This window comes from Oncorhynchus tshawytscha, linkage group LG20 (assembly GCF_018296145.1).
Source record: "Oncorhynchus tshawytscha isolate Ot180627B linkage group LG20, Otsh_v2.0, whole genome shotgun sequence".
NCBI classification, from domain to species: Eukaryota; Metazoa; Chordata; class Actinopteri; order Salmoniformes; family Salmonidae; genus Oncorhynchus; species Oncorhynchus tshawytscha.
Window position 1 is genome coordinate 25,101,301 of NC_056448.1, and position 14,885 is coordinate 25,116,185.

General features: G+C 46.1%; 1 protein-coding gene across 1 annotated transcript in view; it reads right to left on the minus strand.

Moving 5' to 3' along the window:
- LOC112219940 (NMDA receptor synaptonuclear signaling and neuronal migration factor-like) overlaps window positions 1–14,885 on the minus strand; it is a 109,482-nt gene that overhangs the window by 86,782 nt on the left and 7,815 nt on the right. The window contains exons 7-11 of the mRNA XM_042302820.1: window positions 14,713–14,800; window positions 13,773–13,871; window positions 6,329–6,511; window positions 6,040–6,156; window positions 3,560–3,640 (exon numbers count right to left, since the gene is read on the minus strand). Of these exons, the coding sequence (XP_042158754.1) occupies window positions 3,560–3,640; window positions 6,040–6,156; window positions 6,329–6,511; window positions 13,773–13,871; window positions 14,713–14,800 (568 nt within the window). The remainder of the gene's footprint in view (window positions 1–3,559; window positions 3,641–6,039; window positions 6,157–6,328; window positions 6,512–13,772; window positions 13,872–14,712; window positions 14,801–14,885) is intronic.

Sequence of the window (14,885 nt, forward strand, 5' to 3'; positions counted from 1 at the left end):
TAAAGTTTTATGTGCATGTTTATCAATGGCATGTGAAAACCTTTGAATTCTAACTCATTTCTCCACTTGCGTGAACATACCTCTCTTTGTTTTGAGCTGACATCACCATCGGCTTTGAACAGGGCAGCCGGCTCATGCCAGGGAGGCAACCAGGTTACCAAAAGAAGGGAATCACTTTGAACCTGGTGCAAACTTCACCCACCCAGTGCCACGGGCCAGCTTAAACAAATTCCCTCCCTATCAGGACAAAGATCAAATCAAATCAAATGTTATTTGTAGACCTTACAGTGAAATGCTTACTTACAAGACCTTAACCAACAATGCAGTTAATAAACATGTGTGTTAAAGTATTTACAAAAATAAAATAAAGTAAAAATAAATAAATAATAATAAAATAAGTTAAAAATAACAAATAATTAAGGAGCAACAATAAAACAACAGTTGCAAGGCTATATATAGGAGGTACCGGTACAGAGTCAATGTGCAGGGGCACAGGTTAGTCGAAGTCATTTGTACATGTAGGTAGAGGTGACTATGCATGGATAATAAACAGAGAGCAGCAGCGTAAAAATGAGGTTGGGGGGGGGGGACAATGCAAATCATCTGGGTAGCCATTTGATAAGGAGTCAGGAGTCTTATGGCTTGGGGGTAGAAGCTTTAAGGAGCCTTTTGGAACTAGACTTGGCACTCCAGTACCGCTTGCCATGCAGTAGCAGAGAGAACAGACTATGACTAGGGTGGCTGGAGTCTTTGGCAATTTTTAGGGCCTTCCTCTGACACTGCCCTGTATAGAGGTACTGGATGGCAGGAAGCTCGGCCCCAGTGATGTACTGGACCGTACGCATTACCCTCTGTAGTGCCTTGTGGTTGCAGGCTGAGCAGTTGCTATACCAGGCGGTGATGCAACCAGTCAGGATGCTCTCGATGGTGCAGCTGTAGAACTTTGAGGATCTCAGGATCCATGCCAAATCTTTTCAGTCTCCTGAGGGGGAATAGGCGTTGTCGTACCCTCTTCACGACTGTCTTGGTGTGTTTGGACCATTCTAGTTTGTTGTTGATGTGGACACCAAGGAACTTGAAGCTCTCAACCTGCTCCACTACAGCCCCGTCGATGAGAATGGGGGACGTGCTCGGTCCTCCTTTTCCTGTAGTCCACAATCATCTCCTTTGTCTTGATCACAATGAGGGAGAGGTTGTTGTCCAGGCATCACATGGCCAGGTCTGACCTCCTCTCTATAGGCTGTCTCGTCGTTGTCGGTGATCAGGCCTACCACTGTTATGTTGTTGGCAAACTTAATGATGGTGTTGGAGTTGTGCTTGGCCATGCAGTCATGGGTGAACAGGGAGTACAGGAGGGGACTGAGCATGCACCCCTGAGGGGCCCCCCGTGTTGACGGGGCAGCGTGGCAGATGTGTTGTTACCTACACTTACCACCTGGGGGTGGCCCGTCATGAAGTTCAGGATCCAGTTGCAGAGGGAGGTGTTTAGTCCCAGAGAGAAATAGAGAGATATAAAATCAACACTCAACTAACCAATAGTAGTTTATTATTAGTGAGTAGTGTTATGCACTGGATTATCAAAAACATTATCTGGTAACAATTGACAGAAGCAACTCTTAATAGTACACGAGTCCTTCATTGCTTTACAGGGTGATTGGCAAACTGTGCTCAACATTAAAATGGAACTAATCAGCATGTAATAGTCAGTCAACAGAAAAGGCACCATTGAGCAGCTTGAAATGTTGAAATGGTCAAGTTGTCCAGTTTAGTTCAGTAAGTCACAAAAAGCGTTGTTGCATTCACTGAGCATATATGTATGCATTTTGTAAAACGTGGCACCACATTCATATATCTTTAATTGTTTCACTGTAGTCAATCATTATCCAACAGCACTTTCCATGTAGCTAATTCATTCAATATGCCCTTGTTTATTGTACCACATGAATGGTACCTTTGAATCGGACCCTATCCAGAACTGTGAGGCTGACCATACATTGACCCTACAGTAGTATCAACTTCGCCAACCGTTAGAGAAATGCCACACTAACACAGTCATGATACATCCTCCTTCCGGTTCTGACATGCTCTCACACACAACACATGCTGCCTCTTTGCTTCTTTCAGACTTTAGACAGGTTGCGTCTCTCGTGGCTTCCTATCCCCTACATAATGCACTGAAGTGAATAGGGTGCTATTTAGGACACACTCCTACAACCACATGGGATCTGTACGATAGAGACGTTCCATTTACTACAACACAATGCAAGGCTTCTGGTGCTAGCATCAACATTTAGCTGCGATAAAGGCACTGCTTTATACTGCACTGCATGGATAAACACACATGAAAAAATATATACTGCATTGATTGGCTTATTAATGTCATGTGAGTACATCTATTAAGCTAGTTCTAGAGGTAAGTAAAGGCTAATGATTCATTAGTCAAATCAGCTGTGTTTTACAGCTGTCTTGGATGTGCCTGCAAATAAGCACCATATAGAATCAGCCTACGCACTGTAGTTCACATTTTACCCCTCCCCCCACGAATGCCTCGGCGAGGATGGCGACGTTTGCACCCCCTGTCCAGCAGATCTTCATCCTGAGGAAGAGGTGGGGCTACAGTGGTTAGGTCATAAGGCTGATCTCAGGCTTTAGTCTCAAAGGAGAGAGAAAGTGATGCAATACCGAGATAAACCAAGAAGAAACATCGACATTCAAAGCTTCACTGCACTGTGTCAGCAGTCTCCTCCCCCTTAGCGGTGTGTTCGCTGTAGTGATTGGATAGCTCAGTGTCTGAGTAGGCACTCCCCACCGCCTCCTGCTATTAGTCTGTGGGGTAGTCGGACTGCTCTGACATATGGAAGAATGGAAAGAGGGAAGGGAAGAAAGGAAGGTAGTGAGAAGAAGAGAGTTGATAGGGGTAATAAAAGAGTGAGGTACAAGTACAACCGGAGGGAGGAAGGAAGGAGAACGAGAGGGAAGGAGAAGTGTAAGTACAGGAACTGTAACAAAATGCCACTCTAGTCATAGCTGCATATTCATCATCATTTAACTAACCACTTCCGTGGCTCTGGTCTGTGGCAGCATAAACACAACCCATCTCACAGAGCCCGAACAATGTTCAACAATAACAAGGAAGGAGGAAGACAAAAATAAAATGATATTTTATTTTCCCCAGGACAGCAATGTACTGGAGGCAGCGAGCCAATCCCATGAAAGAGAGAGGAGAGGTGGGTCAAAAGCTAGCAGAGCGGCACTAAAAACATAAATATTAAACTACTCCAGCTGTGATGGCAACAGAAAAGTAAACAGCTAACTAGCTACTGGCTCGCAGCCTCTTCCCAGCTGGCAAAATAAAATACTTTTTACAAAGTTGTGAAAATGTTTCAGTGAGGTTGTGAAAACAGGATGGCACTTTTGTTGCCAAATAGCTTAGGTCTCAGAGGTCATTTGGTATTGTGGTCTTGTTGTTGCCTACACCTTGATGCCTGTTGGACCTCCATGACCTCCACAGCACTCTGCTGCTCTATGTGCAGATAAGATCAGCAGCCTCATCGTCTACCAGAGCAGGTTTTGCCAGCTCGATGCGGGACACGATCTCAGCCAGGTCAGTGAAGGAGGCGTTGGGACAGGTCACAGGTCCCTGCAGGACACATGGGACAGACAGTGCACAGGTATATTTGAATAGGGGCTTCATACAGAAATCATTCAGAACAATCGCATTAAAATACACAATTTTACAATGTCTAGTCATATACAGGTATGGAGCACTCCATTAAAAACAGTATCATCAAAACTCTGTAAATGTCTGCCATTCCATCTCTAATAGTGAGTAAGGCTTTTCTCAATTTTAATACTCCCTCCCTGATCCTCTCCCTCACTCCCTCACTCCCTGATCCTCTCCCTCACTCACTCCCTGATCCTCTCACTCCCTGATACTCTCTCCCTCCCTGATACTCTCTCCCTCCCTGATACTCTCTCCCTCCCTGATACTCTCTCCCTCCCTGATACTCCCTCCCTGATACTTCCTCCCTCACATTGTTGTTGCTGTGTGTGTTACTAGACTCCTCCTGGTGGTGGTCCTACAGCATGATCTCCACCACTCCACTGTGAATCCACACATCGAACACAGTGTTGCCATGCTGGTAACCCACCTCCTGCACACACACATCATTCTCACACACAATGTAGCTAATCTCCGGCAATCCTTTAAATCCTTTTCACACTTTTGACTAAGGAGGAGGTCTAGAGTAAGAGGGAGAGCCCTGACAGCTGAACTGTGCTCATACCTCCAGTGTCCTGTTGTTGCGTCCCAAATGACACCCTATTCCTTACGGGGGCGGCAGGGTAGCCTAGTGGTTAGAGCGTCGGACTAGTAATCGGAAGGTTGCAAGTTCAAACCCCCGAGCTGACAAGGTACAAATCTGTCATTCTGCCCCTGAACAGGTAGTTAACCCACTGTTCCTAGGCTGTCATTGAAAATAAGAATTTGTTCTTAACTGACTTGCCTAGTTAAATAAAGGTAAAAAATTAAAAAACAGTGCACTACTTCTGAAAAGAGCAAAAACAGTGCACTAAATAGGGAACAGATTACAATTTGGGACACATCCTAAGTAATTATGTAAAAAATGGCTTGTATATTCTTAGTAAACAAACTTTCACTCTGATATGAACCCAATATCAAGTCATAGAAATTAATTGCAAATTATCACAAGCCATTAAAGGTGTATTAATAAAATATATTTTGGTTCACACAGCACCTGTACAGCGCTGTGAGAGAGGCTCACATTCACTTTCTCTGCCAGTTAGTCCCAAGACTGACTCCAGCTGTGCTGTGAAGGTGTCTCGTCCTCACCAATCTGCTTGCCCTTGAACACTGTAAATGCTGGAGTTGAAGTCAGCGCCAGGGAACGTAGAAGTGATGGGGTAGGTCAGGTCCAACACCTTTTTAAAATCTGATGTCATGTCCTGCAACATACCATCAAAAAGACTGCGAACAAATCGATGAGAACCCTTATAATTCACCTTTAATTTGATCACTTTGTCCCATTGAAGTCACAAGACTTCTTAGACCATTCTGGCCAAAATGTTAACACTTGCCAATAGGCGACAGTTAAAGTTTGAGTGAAGATCAAATTCATATTTCTACATTTGTCTTTCCTGGATTCCTTGCATCCTCCCTCCTTGCCTCCTTTTCAAGGTATTTTGGACAAAAATATCCAATCTCCCTCGCCTTTGACTTTTTCTTCCAATGCATTTTGAGAAGGAGGCGAGGACGGAGGACGCAACGAATTGAGGAAAGAAAAACTGAGAAAGAGACTAGATGAGGTGTTGTGGTTCTTCTCACCATGGCCCACTCTCATGCCCTCTTTCACATGCGGCTGTGGTCCTCTGGGTACAGCGCCCCCATCAGGGAGCCAATGGAAACGCCACCCACCAGGTCCACAGGGATCCCTGCCTCATTCAGAGCAGAACGAGAAAGACTCCCTCATCAAACTTAAAGGAATGTGGATTGACGTAATGTCTCGGCTTTCATCATGTTGGTGGTTCTGATGACTAACCAGTCTCTGCAGCGTTCCCTGTATCTGGCAGGTGTAAAAACAGATTGCAGTGCAGATGTTTTGAAATGGTTTCACACAACAGACTCATCTCCACTTATGTGCACTGTTAGTGATTGTAACTGCCAAGTTGGCATCATGTTTTACATCACCACATATGTCAACACTAGTACCACACCACTTCACAAGGGGAACAAGACACATAGTTCAAGGCATTTAAGAAAACACAAGAGAGAGAGAGACAAGAGGAACCAACCTTGAAACATCTCCTGAACAAAACACAAAAACAGCACAAACAGAAGGAGCAGAGAGAGGAGAGACATGAGAACAAGATAAAATTAAAAGAGCGAGAAATTACATGTGGAAGCAGTCAGTGATTTGAGTGCATCATGGTATGACTTCACAGAAATGACTATTGACTATATATAGTGCTTAATGATGTCAGTGATGTAGAAGTCAGAGATCAGGTGTCATTGGGTCGTACCTGTCTCCTCCTCCCCCATATGAGGGCGATGGCATTTCCGGTCAGCACCCTGGGCAGACGTGAAAAGTCTGAATGGCGGTCAGCTGTCTTTTGGAACACAAGAAGGTACATCTCTATCTGCAGAGGAGAGACAGACAATCAGAAGAGCTTAACGCACTGCTTCCTGAGTGGTTGGACACTAGAAATAACAGTGGGGTTATCTGGCAATTCTAACTTGGTTATGGGTGGTGTCTGATTGTGCAGTTTTGGCAGATCAGATGTGTGTGTTTGCGTGCGTGCCTGTGCATACCAGTTTGGGCAGGCTCCTCTTGTAGTAGACCCTGCATGGGCAGGAGAGGTGCAGGTGTCTGGAGATCCAGCTCCTCATGTTGAGCCTCTCCACAGTGCCCTGGGGTGGTGGGCCATCCTCCCTGTCTAACAACACCAGCTGCTTCTGGGCCCTCACCGCACTGCCCTCCAGCATCTGCTCCAACTACAGGGTCAAAGAGAAAAGGTCAACTAGAGAATAAAAGGTCATTGAGAGGTCAGACAAAGGGAAGTAGGGCACAGTTTGTCTAAAACTATACAAACAGATGTATAATGCATACAACAGCCTGTATGCCCATTTCTGTATATGAGAATAACATTCAACAGGCATAGTAGGCACATAATACAGTGCACTCGGAAAGTATTCAGACCTCTTCCCTTTTTTCACATATTGTTACGTTACAGCCTTGTCCTAAAATAGATGAAATACATTACAGCCTTATTCTAAAATAGATACAATATCTTTTCCCCCTCAATCTACACACAATATCACATAATGACAATGCAAAAACAAGTTTAGACATTTAGCAAATATATACAATTTAAATATAAAAAAATGTAATATATAAAATTTACGTAAGAATTCAGACCCATTGCTATGAGACTCAAAATTGAGCTCAGGTGCATCCGGTTTCCATTGATCATCCTTGAGAGTCCACCTTTAGTAAATTCAATTAATTGGACAAGATTTGGAAAGGCACACACCTGTCTATATAAGGTCCCACAGTTGACAGTGCATGTCAGAGAAAAAACCATGCCATGAGGTCGAAGGAATTGTCTGTAGAGCTCCGAGACAGGATTATGTCGAGGCACAGATCTGGGGAAGGGTACCAAAAAATGACCTATGCATTGAAGGTCCCCAACAACACAGTTGCCTCCATCATTCCTAAATGGAAGAAGTTTGGAACCACCAAGATTCTTCCTAGAGCTGGCCGCCCAGCCAAACTGAGCAATCAGGGAAGAAGGGTCTTGGTCAGGGAGGTGACCAAGAACCCGATGGTCACTCTGACGGTTCTCCAGAGTTCCTTTGTGGAGATTGGAGAAACTTACAGAAGGACAATCATCTCTGCAGCACTCCACCAATCAGGACTTTATGGTAGAGTGGCCAGACAGAAGCCACTCCTCAGTAAAAGGCACATGACAACCCGCTTGGAGGTCGCCAAAAGTCATCGAAAGAACTCTGACCATAAGTAACAAGATTCTCTGGTCTGATGAAACCAAGATTGAACTATTTAACGTAAATGCCAAGCGTCACGACTGAAGGAAACATGGCACCACCCTTACGGTGAAGCATGGTGGTGGCAGCATCATGTTGTGGTGATGTTTTTCAGAGACAGGGACTGGGAAACTAGTCAGGATAGAGGGAAAGATGAACAGAGCAAAGTACACAGAGAGCCTTGGTGAAAACCTGCTCCTGAGTGCTTAGAACCTCTGTGTCTAAGGTTTACCTTCCAACAGGACAACAACCATAAGCACACATCCAAGACAACGCAGGAGTGGCTTTGGGACAAATCAAATTCAAATTTTATTTGTCACATACACATGGTTAGCAGCTGTTAATGCGAGTGTAGCGAAATGCTTGTGCTTCTAGTTCCGACAATGCAGTAATAACCAACGAGTAATCTAACCTAACAATTCCACAACTACTACCTTATACACACAAGTGTAAAGGGATAAACAATATGTACATACAAATATATGAATGAGTGATGGTACAGAACAGCATAGGCAAGATGCAGTAGATGGTATAGAGTACAGTATATACATATGAGATGAGTAATGTAGGGTATATAAACATAAAGTGTCATAGTTTAAAGTGGCTAGTGATAAATGTATTACATAAAGATGGCAAGATGCAGTAGATGATATAGAGTACGGTATATACATATGAAATGAGTAATGTAGGGTATGTAAACATTATATTAAGTGGCATTGTTTAAAATGGCTAGTGAAACATTTTTACATCAATTCCCATCCATTTCCATTATTAAAGTGGCTGGAGTTGAGTCAGTATGTTGGCAGCAGCCACTCAATGTTAGTGGTGGTTGTTTAACAGTCTGCTGGCCTTGAGATAGAAGCTGCTTTTCAGTCTCTCGGTCCCTGCTTTGATGCACCTGTACTGACCTCGCCTTCTGGATGCTAGCGGGGTGAACAGGCAGTGGCTCGGGTGGTTGATGTCCTTGATGATCTTTATGGCCTTCCTTTGACATCAGGTGCTGTAGGTGTCCTGGGAGGGCAGGTAGTTTGCCCCCGGTGATGCGTTGTGCAGACCTCACTACCCTCTGGAGAGCCTTACGGTTGTGGGCGGAGCAGTTGCCGTACCAGGTGGTGATACAGCCCGACTGGATGCTCTCGATTGTGCATCTGTAGAAGTTTGTGAGTGCTTTTGGTGACAAGCCAAATTTCTTCAGCCTCCTGAGGTTGAAGAGGCGCTGCTGCGGGTGCTCCCTCTGCTGTTTCCTGAAGTCTACAATCATCTCCTTTGTTTTGTTGACATTGAGTGTGAGGTTATTTTCCTGACACCACACTCCGAGGGCCCTCACCTCCGCCCTGTAGGCTGTCTCGTCGTTGTTGGTAATCAAGCCTACCACTGTAGTGTCGTCCGCAAACTTGATGATTGAGTTGGAGGCGTGCATGGCCACGCAGTCGTGGGTGAACAGGGAGTACAGGAGAGGGCTCAGAACGCACCCTTGTGGGGCCCCAGTGTTGAGGATCAGCAGGGTGGAGATGTTGTTACCTACCCTCACCACCTGGGGCGGCCCGTCAGGAAGTCCAGTACCCAGTTGCGCAGGGCGGGGTCGAGACCCAAAGTCTCGAGCTTGATGACGAGTTTGGAGGGTACTATGGTGTTAAATGCTGAGCTGTTGTCGATGAACAGCATTCTCACATAGGTACTCCTCTTGTCCAGATGGGTTAGGGCAGTGTGCAGTGTGGTTGCGTCGTCTGTGGACCTGTTGGGGCGGTAAGCAAATTGGAGTGGGTCTAGGGTGTCAGGTAGGGTGGAGGTGATATGGTCCTTGTCTAGTCTCTCAAAGCACTTCATGATGACGGAAGTGAGTGCTACGGGCGGTAGTCGTTTAGCTCAGTTACCTTAGCATTCTTGGGAACAGGAACAATGGTGGCCCTCTTGAAGCATGTGGGAACAGCAGACTGGGATAAGGATTGATTAAATATGTCCGTAAACACACCAGCCAGCTGGTCTGCGCATGCTCTGAGGACGTGGCTGGGGATGCCGTCTGGGCCTGCAGCCTTGCGAGGGTTAACACGTTTAAATGTTTTACTCATGTCGTCTGCAGTGAAGGAGAGTCCGCAGGTTTTGGTAGCAGGCCGTGTCAGTGGCACTGTATTGTCCTCAAAACGGGCAAAAAAGTTATTTAGTCTGTCTGGGAGCAAGACATCCTGGTCCGTGACGGGGCTGGTTTTCTTTTTGTAATCCGTGATTGACTGTAGACCCTGCCACATACCTGTTGTGTCTGAGCCGTTGAATTGCGACTCTACTTTGTCTCTATACTGACGCTTAGCTTGTTTGATTGCCTTGCGGAGGGAATAGCTACACTGATTGTATTCGGTCATGTTTCCGGTCACCTTGTCCTGGTTAAAAGCAGTGGTTCGCGCTTTCAGTTTCGCACGAATGCTGCCATCAATCCACGGTTTCTGGTTTGGGAATGTGAGTATAACATAGTCAATGCACTTTCTAATGAACTCGCTCACCGAATCAGGGTATTCGTCTATGTTGTTGTTGGACGCAATGCGGAACATATCCCAATACACGTGATCGAAGCAGTCTTGAAGCGTGGAATCAGATCGGTCGGACCAGCGTTGAACAGACCTGAGCGCGGGAGCTTCTTGTTTTAGTCTGTCTGTAGGTTGGAAGCAACAAAATGGAGTTGTGGTCAGTTTTCCCGGAAGGAGGGCGGAGGAGGGCCTTATATGCGTCACGGAAGTTAGAATAAAAATGATCCAGGGTTTTACCAGCCCTGGTTGCGCAATCGATATGCTGATAGAATTTAGGGAGTCACAGTCTCTGAATGTCATTGAGTGGCCCAGCCAGAGCCCGGACTTGAACCCGATCGAACATCTCTGCAGATACCTGAAAATAGCTGTGCAGCAACTCTCCCCATCCAACCTGACAGAGCTTGAGAGGATCTGCAGAGAAGAATGGGAGAAACTCCTCAAATACAGGTGTACCAAGCATGTGGTGTCATACCCAAGAACACTCAAGGCTGTAATCACTGCCAACGGTGCTTCAACAAAGTACTGAGCAAAGGGTCTGAATGCTTATGTAAATCTGATATAAACCTGTTTTTGCTTTGTCATTATGGGTTATTGTGTGTAGATTGAGAGGGAAAAAACCTATTTAATCAATTTTAGAATACGGCTGTAACCTAACAAAATGTGGAAAAATTCAAGGGGTCTGAATACTTTCCGAATGTACTGTTTATAGGCACACTTTATGCAGAAAAACAACCTTTTGAACCACAGTAAAAGCTACAGTAGCAGTTAGGCAGAGAACAGACTATTACACAATAATATCGAGCCACTTGAGTCTGTCTGTGTGTGGTTGGTATTTTTCTCCATCTCAGTCGATATCATATCAGGGATAAGTGGTCAGTGAGGTCAACCCACACTGTATGATCGGTTCTTTAAGGTTCTTTAGAACAAGGTCTCAATCTGTGTCTCAAATTACACCCTATTCCCTACATAGTGAACTACTTTTGACCAGTGCCTTTAGGGTTCTGGTGAAAAGTAGTACACTATGTGGGAAATAGGGTGCCATTTGGGATGGAAACCCAGTGTTTGAGCTGATGAGGGAGGGTGAAGAAATACAATCAACCAGAAGCTATGACTCATTCTGCTGCTTGAGCAAATATTGATCGACCTCTCTCCAGTTCAGTCTACACTTCCATTCTTTTCCTTTCAATACTTTTTCCCCTTCGCCAATTATTTATCATCCACCTGACTGATTTAGACCCCTTTTCCCTTCCCCCCACAACACACTCTACCTTTTCATTCTCTCCCTTTCACCACCCCCACTTCTCTGAGGTTGAGGAACATACCATGCATTGTAGCTTTGGCCATTGAGCCTGTTGAAACCCACATCAAACACATGATTAAAGAACCTAATGATCTGCACTAAACTTAATCCCATATCAGGGGCTTTCTCTGCCAAGCTCCATGCTAACCTCTCCCCAAGCACCATGCTAGCACGCTAAGCTAGCTAACCTCTCCCCAAGCACCATGTTAATACGCTAAGCTAGCTAACCTCTCCCCAAGCACCATGCTAATACGCTAAGCTAGCTAACCACTTCTAAAGCCAATGCTAGTTTTGCAATGAAAACTATTGTTTCTATTGGACAAATTCAGGTAGGTTATTTCCTGTTTTGCTTGTTTGTCTGTCTCTTGCTCACTGTCTGCCATTATGTCCGTCTCTGTCAGTCTGTCAGACAGACAAACATAACGACACAGAGAGCTTCCTACCTGAATTTGTCCAATAGAAACGCTTGTTTTAATTGCAAAGCGATTTCTGTTACTGAACGTTTTGCAACTCTTTGCTACGTTGTGCACTAATGACTACTTATGACTCCACCAAGGGCCAGGGTCTGATAACAACATAGGCTGGTCTTCTAGGCCAGGGTGTCCCAAACTCGGTCCTGGGGCCCCACCTGGGTGTACATTTAATGTTTTGCCCTCGCACTACACAACTGATTCAAATGATCAAAGCTTGATGAGGAGTTGGTTATTTGAATTAGCTGTGTAGTGCTAGAGTAAAAATCTATGGAAAGGCAATACTGCTGAACTGCACTGTCCAGACAGCCTTGAAGTGACATGATGAGGAAAGGAGAATTGTGTATGTGTGTGTGCACATGCAAGGTGTGTGTGTACGTGCATTCGGAAAGTATTCAGACCTCTGGACTTTTCCCACATTTTGTTACATTGCAGCCATATTCTGAAATGGATTATATTGTTTTTTTCCTAATCAATCTACACACAATAGCCCAAAATGACAAAGCAAAAACAGGTTTAGAAATGTGTGTATATTTATAAAGAATTTAAAACTGAAAGATTACATTTACGTCACTCATTTAAGGAGTCATGAGTGACGGCTGGAACAGGATGTGGAGAGAACCTGGGTGAGTGACGGCTGGAACCGGATGTGGAGAGAACCTGGGTGAGTGACGGCTGGAACAGGATGTGGAGAGAACCTGGGTGAGTGACAGCTGGAACAGGATGTGGAGAGAACCTGGGTGAGTGAGGGCTGGAACAGGATGTGGAGAGAACCTGGGTGAATGACGGCTGGAACAGGATGTGGAGAGAACCTGGGTGAGTGAGGGCTGGAACAGGATGTGGAGAGAACCAGGTGAGTGACAGCTGGAACAGGATGTGGAGAGAACCTGGTGAGTGACGGCTGGAACAGGAAGTGGAGAGAACCAGGTGAGTGACGGCTGGAACAGGATGTGGAGAGAACCTGGTGAGTGATGGCTGGAACAGGATGTGGCGAAAACCAGGTGAGTGAGGGCTGGAACAGGATGTGGAGAGAACCAGGTGAGTGACGGCTGGAACAGGATGTGGAGAGAACCAGGTGAGTGACGGCTGGAACAGGATGTGGCGAGAACCAGGTGAGTGAGGGCTGGAACAGAATGTGGAGAGAACCAGGTGAGTGACGGCTGGAACAGGATGTGGAGAGAACCAGGTGAGTGAGGGCTGAAAGAGGATGCGGATGGAACCAGGTGAGTGAGTGCCGTAGGGGATGCGGAGAGAACCAGGTGAGTGAGCGCCGTAGGGGATGCGGAGAGAACCAGGTGAGTGAGGGCCGGTAGGGGATGCGGAGAGAACCAGGTGAGTGAGGGCCGGTAGGGGATGCGGAGAGAACCAGGTGAGTGAGGGCCGGTAGGGGATGCGGAGAGAACCAGGTGAGTGAGCGCCGTAGGGGATGCGGAGAGAACCAGGTGAGTGAGGGCCGGTAGGGGATGCGGAGAGAACCAGGTGAGTGAGGGCTGGTAGGGGATGCGGAGAGAACCAGGTGAGTGAGGGCCGGTAGGGGATGCGGAGAGAACCAGGTGAGTGAGGGCTGGTAGTAGATGTGGCTGGCTGATTACAGCTGCCACATATAAAATGCACGAAGTGCATGAAAGTGAAGTTAATATTATTGGATCTGCTTAAATTCAACAGAACTTTTAAACAAAACTGACTTTATAAACATTTTATAACAGGCGCCAGAAGATTCATACGGTGTTCTAAAATGTTGCTATCATGACGTTTGGCACCGTGATATTACCGTGGTCCCGATATACCGTGCAACACTAATTCGATTACCATATATACTACGTACATATTACTGTATATTATACGTCTATATGGTACTCCCTATCCAAAACTGCTCACCTGCAGCTTGATGATGCCCAGCAGGTCTGGACGATGGCGCTGACCTTGCTGGGGTGGACGTTGTCAGAGCATCCTTCACTGTCTGTGTAGTGGAACACCGCCAAGGGTGTGTGCTGCATGGTCACACTCTTCTTCAGGATGGACTGGAGGACAGATGGGAGGACAGAGAGGGAAGGGGGGTGATTCAGACATTAGTGAGGCAGACGCAGGCCCAAAGGCAAAGGTATTGGTGACCCAAATGGCACCCTATTCCCTATATGGCATGTAGGGTATAGGGGGGTTTGGAGACAGGGTCCTCCTGAAAGTGGGGTCTGCGTGGGATCCTGACCAGACTCCCCTCTCATACAACCCTGTGTGAGGCGTGTCAGATGGAGCGGAGAAAAAGTCTTGTCCAAAATGACAGCCAATTCCCTATATAGTGCACTACTTTTGACAACAGCCCTATGGCCAAATGTAGTGCACTATAAAGGGAATAGGGTGCCATTTGGGACGAGACGATATTTCCACTCCATCTGATGTCCAGAATACTGAGTAGGCTATGAACACTGTCCCCAGGGAGCACGTCCTTTCACAAGCAGCTCTGTACCATCCTGTACCGCACACAGAAAGCTAAATTCCCCTATGTGCACAGAATGACTCATAAAAATGTCAGTGGATGCTGGTGTTAGGGTTAAGGCTATCTCTGAGCCTGTGTACACTGGGTTTATTGGTGTATTCCCAGCAGGTATTCTAGCATGGTCTTCTGTCTTCGTGGATGCAGTGTTACAGACGACCGTCCTGGACCACGTAGATTCTATTGTAATCATCTCCCAGCCAGAACAGCCCCTCCCCTTCATGTAGCTCCACAAGACCATGTGACAACACAGCTCCAGGAACTTTTCAAAGTGGCCAAGCACCCTGAGAGCAGAGGGAGACAACATAGAGTTAGACAGAGAACACACACACTGCTACTGGTGTGTGAGAGTGGAGAGTGGAGTTCTGCACGTCAAACTCAGTCAGGTCAGCCTCCAGTAGGGATGGAGGGTGCTCCTTGGGCAGAAGGGTGGGAAGCTCCTTAAGGATACGCAGGATCCTAGAACATACACACACATTAGATGGCATAGACTAGTGCGCCCTTCTTAAATGTAATTTCCTCTTTTCTGAGTAGTGGTGTGATA